This window comes from Crocuta crocuta, unplaced genomic scaffold (genome assembly GCF_008692635.1).
Source record: "Crocuta crocuta isolate KB4526 unplaced genomic scaffold, BGI_CrCroc_1.0 scaffold751, whole genome shotgun sequence".
NCBI classification, from domain to species: Eukaryota; Metazoa; Chordata; class Mammalia; order Carnivora; family Hyaenidae; genus Crocuta; species Crocuta crocuta.
In genome coordinates this window covers 1,546,654-1,552,355 of record NW_027530353.1, presented here as the reverse complement: position 1 = coordinate 1,552,355, position 5,702 = coordinate 1,546,654, and the positions used below count along the sequence as shown (strand labels likewise).

At 58.8% G+C, this 5,702-nt stretch overlaps 1 protein-coding gene across 1 annotated transcript in view; it reads right to left on the bottom strand.

Moving 5' to 3' along the window:
* The window catches only part of TNS3 (tensin 3), a 172,646-nt gene that overhangs the window by 108,899 nt on the left and 58,045 nt on the right, over positions 1–5,702 (bottom strand). The window contains 2 exon segments of the mRNA XM_077765786.1: positions 60–231; positions 1,962–2,014. Coding sequence (XP_077621912.1) covers positions 60–231; positions 1,962–2,014 — 225 coding nt within the window.

The following is a 5,702-nucleotide window of genomic DNA, read 5'->3' as shown; positions in this document are numbered from 1 at the left end:
CGCTGGGCCTCCCCTCCCCCCGTCCCTGCCCTCAGTGCCCCCCATGCCCCCCCACTCACCAGGTAGTTGTCCCCGTGTTTGGACCTCAGCATGCGCGTCACCTCCTGCAGGTTGTGCAGGTAGGACTCCTCGGAGCAGCTGGCGGGGAAGGACACGGCGATGATGCGCTCGGTGACGTAGGTGAGCTCCAGCTCGCGGCCGTCCTCCATGGCGGGGCTCGGCACCGCGGGCCTAGGAGAGGGGGCTGGTCAGGATGCAGAGAGGCCCGTGCTGGCTGCTCTGGCGGGAGCCCTGGGGTCTCCCGGGGTCTGCGTGTCACATGTCCAGTGTGCTCGCATCCCAGGATCCCTCTGCCCTGTGGCTGAGGGAGACCCCGGGGGGAGGGACCCCGGAGGGAAGAGCCTGGTTCTCCCTCCTGGGGGTCAGCCCAGCATCAAGCAGCAGTTGGCGGGAGCGGAGGCCTCAGCTGGGGGGCCCGTGGGGGCTCCTCAGGTCTTCCTGCCCCCCCCAGGCAGGTGTGGGGGCAGTGGAGGGAACGTGCTGGGAAGGAGATCGGGCGCTGCACTCCAGGTGCCCCCCCCCGGACTGCAGGGCAGCTGGATCTACCAGCAGGGCTGCGTGCGGGCTCTCTGCTGTGAGGATGCGGGGAGATGGGGCAGGGGTGCAGAGGCAAGACCACCGACCACAGCACAGCCTGCAGAGGGGAGGGCTGGCGGGCCGGGACGGTGCCTGTGCACACAGTGTGCACGGTGCCCTTGGGGTCACCCTCCCCCCTCGTCCTCACGGCAGGACAGCCCCAGGGCTGGCGGTGGCTAGCAGGGAGGAGGTATCTGGTCAACCCCAGTGCAGAAAGCCCACGGAAAGCCACGGAGGGGCAGAGGGCAGCCACGGGAAGATGGCTTGCGTCCCGGCCACAGCTAGCAGCAGCTGTGCGGCTTTCTGGATGCCATCTGTTTACTTACTGCCCCTTGTATATATGTTTCTCTCCTAATTTTGGAAAACTGAAAGCCCTACAAAGTAGTTTAACAAACCGCTATGTACCCACCATCTGACTTCGACGTCATCCTTCTGTCCACACCCCCTCCTCCACCACTCTGGTCACCGTGAAGAAATCCCAGACATTGTTACCACCTCATTCATAAACATTCTAGTATTTCTTTCTAGAAGACATATGCTTTCTAGGAATACCTACAATGCTGTCCTCACACCCGTTAAACACCATCAGATCTGGTATCATGAACTTAGTCATTAAAGTTGGTTTACTCAAATCAGGATGCAAAACATCACCAGGACGTTTTTTTCTCTCTACCTTACGCGGCACGTGTGGACGCAAAAGATTTTTGATGACTTTTAAAAATTAAATCAGGTTTTGGGGTGCCTAGGCAGCTCCATCGCTCGAACATCTGACACTCGATTTCAGCTCAGGTCATGATCTCAGGGTCGCTGGGTTCAAACCCCAAGTGAGGCTCCACGCTGAGTGTGGAGCCCACTTAAGATTCCCTCTCTCCCTCTTTCCCTCTCCCTGCCCTCCAAAATAAAAAAATAAATAAAATAAAATAGAAAATAGAAAATAAAATGAAGTCAGGTTTTTTAAACGCTGATGTAAAAGGTAATAACGTGCCATATCTGCCAATCACGGCTCCTGAAGGACCGCCCCGCGTGGAGCGCTGGCCGCGGCCTCTGCAGCAGGCACCTGCCAGGACTCAGGCCGACAGCTCGGTGCACCTGCTGGGTCAACTCTGGAACATCCCCAAAGTTTACTTGCACAATAAAGGCACAGCTGTGCACGGAAACCACCACATTCCCACAGTCTGGGCCGCAGTGCAGGGAGGGTGCATCCAGACAAAAAAAGAGCTTGACATGCGTCTCCTGGGAACACGACAAGGCTTGAGGAAGACTTCGCACAGGCTTCTTCTGTCACATCTGACCCAAGGCAGGGCCACCGGGTACTGGATGCTTACCTGGGCGGCCCGGCACGGCAGAGAGCAGCGGACGGTGCAGAGCCCCCCGGAGCCTGTGAAGGACAAAGCACAGGTCATTCTCATGCAGTCCACAGCCACCAGTCTGTGGGGAAGGAGGGACGGCCGCCACTTTGTGATTTAGTCAAGTGGGAAGTCACACGCAGCGACTACCAACTCAGCCTGTGGCCAGGGAGGGTCTCCGGCACATCAAGTCACTGTGACTGCAAACCCCCAGTCCCACAGTCCACAAGCCCCCACGACTCCCCCATGGCACCCGTAAATGCCTGTCCCGTGTATACCGGAGGAGCTCCACCAGTGCTCACTAGACCACTACGGTTTATTGTTAGAGTGACTTGAACAAAACAATTAATGACTGATAATTCTCAATTGCATCGATCATCTGTTTTTTTAAGGTTTGTTCATTTGTTCTGAAAGACACAAAGAGAAAGGGAGAATCCCAAGCAAGGACCACATAGTCAACACAGAGCCTGACATGAGGCTCAATTTCATGGCCCTTGAGATCATGACCTGAACTGACTTGGACAGTTAACCAGCTGAGCAGCCCAGGCACCCCAACGTCCACTGTTCTGTTAAGAAGTCCGTCCTACAGGGAAAAAGCAGGTGTGATGACTTTATAATCTCCGAGACCCTCCCGCATGCACGTGTGTTAATGTGGTCCACGGAGGCCGCGTAGACACCATCTCAGGAGACACACCCAGCACCTCTGTGAGCAGGAATTACCTCCCACATTTCAGAAGAGGGGAAACCGAGGCTCAAAGGGGTATGCAAGGCACTGCCGAAACGGCAGGGGCGAGAGAGCTGGTAAGCCCCCAGCACAGCACTCCCAGTGCCCTTGCCGGACTCGGGGGCCCCATCCCGGAGTCCGCCGCCTGTCCTTGGCCCCACTCTGCGCATTGGGGTGCATGGTGATGTTGGGAACATGGGCAGCAGGAAGCACCGAGTGCCCAGGGAGCCTGCCCGCTGGCCATCCCTGGCGGATGGGGCCTCTCATTAGGTCCCCTCTTACAGACGAGTCCAGGCACTGACTGAGCCCTCTCCCTCGGTGCCTGGGACCCTGAGCAGCATGGACAGCGGCTCCCAAGGGGCCGGGGGGCTGGGCCCACTCTCCCCAAAGCAGCCCTGAGGCCAGCACTTCCCAGAGGGCTCCCAGCTGGCCCCCAGCCCCAGGAATCCCCTGGCAAGGATGGATGGCAGACGGATTCACAGCAGCCAGATGACAGGTACACACCCACGAAGCGTGGATACATTCCGTGACCACGGAACACACACACACACACACATACACGCGCACACACACACACACACATACACGCACACACACACACACACAACACGATCGGAAGGCCAGCCACCTCCACCTATGCTCAGCCCCACTTGAAGCCGCGCCGCTGTGCACCATGCCAACTTAGACCGAAGTGATGCACATGGACTGAAAACTAGACACGACCCACGCATGTAAGTTTGAGGATAAAACACACACCCCTTGAGGGGAAGGCCCTCCACGTGTTCCAGCCCCCCGCCACTGTCTAACAGGGTACAGGCAGATCCACCTCTCACAGCCTGCGCCCCCCCAGGCTGGTGGCGAGGCCTCCCCCCACCCCTCAGGTGCCGGAGCGGTGGGCAGAGCTGCAGCTCAGTGTGGAGGGGCAGGGGCCCCTGCAGTGAGGGAGTCACCTCAAGAGAATATGTCCCGGTGTCTGAGCCCTAAAGTGGCACTATTCTGCATCTTGGGGACAGTGAGGGGATGGGCGTGGCCAGAACAGCTGCATGGAAGGAAGTGGCAGGAGGGTCCCCAGGACAGACATGAGGCCAGCCTTGGACCCTGTTTCTTGCCCCCTGCCCAACGGGATGGGGTCCGGGTCCTCTGACCACCGGCCCCCGGGTTCCCCGTTCCGCAGCACTGTCCTGTGACGGGCCACGGTGGACTGCGGTCAGGAAGCTCACCACACACAGAGGGACACCTGGCTCCCAGCAGGCAGCCTGGAAAACGACATCTAGGAAGATGGTGCTGTGTCTAGAATCACAGTGAAGATGCGGTAGCAACTTCTGACCCCAAATTCAGGGCCTTTTCGATCCCCTGGTCCTGGTGGCCCACGACCCGCGCTGCTGAGCCCGACCCTGGGGCCAGGCCAGGGTCCAGGAGGTCAGGAGAGCTTTTCATGAAAGCGAGCCGAGCCCCTACCATGGAGGACAGAGCCGCCGGGACCGTCTAAACCAGCCTCTGAGATTCACTGCACACTGGAATCCGCGGGGGGAAACCCTCCTTCAGAGGCTATATTTGGAGCCAAGCAGAAGACAAGGGGGGATGGGACCCCAGGTACACGGAGACAGTGGCCCCTGGCTGTCGGCTCTGCTGAGCCGCGGACAGGAGACCATGAGGGGCAAGACTTTCCAAACCATGTCGCTGGGGAGAAGGGGACCCGCAGGTACGCAGTCTCTGTACATCTGTACTTGAAAGCAAAGACTCAATCTGCTCTCGGGGTTCAAAAGCCGAGCCCACTCCGTCCGTACACCACAGCTCATTTCACGGCTTAGGAATGACCCAGAAACCAGCTTCCCAGAAGTCTACAGAAGAAGACGGTCCCTTGCTCCCCAGAAACCCACATCCTAACCTCGTACAGGAAGGTGGAGAAAACCTCTGCAGGAAGAAGACTCCAAGCCCCAGATCTGTGTGCTGCTCACATTCGGAGGACCCTGCCACTCTTTACAAGGTAACACAGGTGACTCCCGCGCTCCCTCCTGGTCCCCACCTGCCTCTGCCCAGCCCCGCCCCCCTTACCCCTGTTGATTTGGCACACGCTTATCACAGCCCCAGACTTCTAAAGGCACTAAGAAACCCGACAGGAGACGGAGGGGAAGGGCACTGGTGCAATCTGTGGCAAAGGTTACACCTGCAACAGGTCAAGGGCAATGCCCACGCTGCCACCTGGGACCCCACGTGGGACCCCGACGAAGTCACTGGCCTTGCTGGCCATCAGTCGTTTTGGGGCCAGCACCTGGGAGACAGAGAGAGGGCAGCCCATAAACCCATAACTCACCGGCCAGCAGGAAGGCAAGCGCCCCAACTGGGAACAACTCTCTCGTGCTGTGTGCCCAGAGGGGCCCTCTTGCTCAGCACGCTTTTGCAATAATTAATCCTCATTTGTTTGGCTAATGGTGTTACTTTTACATTTGAAACAGGCACAGAAACAGCAACTCCGTAGCTGGGGGGTATGATATGAACCCCAGGCCCACCTTGCAGAAGGGGATTCCAACCCCTCCCCTGGGGCGGGGGATTTGCCAGTAGACACCAGTCTTTAATTAAGAGAGGCGGAGAGGGCCCGAGCCTGCTCAGAACGGGTGGCCCCAGGGCGCAAGGCGGGGCTGCACAGCTTTTCTTGGGAGAAGCTGGTCCAGGCGTTGTTGTCAAGAGACCATGCTCCCCATAAGACCGTCTTTGCAAACCCGGGCTCTGTCACCACCTGCAGACCTGGAGAGGTCCTTCACATGCTCCGGCCTCAGCCACCCTCCTAGCGTCCCCTGGGGGTTGGGGCCCACACAGGACCTGCAGGAAACACCAGCTGTCCAGACAAGGGTCCTGCAGCGCTCCGCCCGCCCTACAGGACCCCACAATACAGAGCCCCATGCTTCAGCGCCCCCTTCTACAAGAGCCCCACCCTGCAACTGTATCCCACGCAACTCCACCATCAGGAGAATCCCACCCTCCCCCTCCAATAAAAG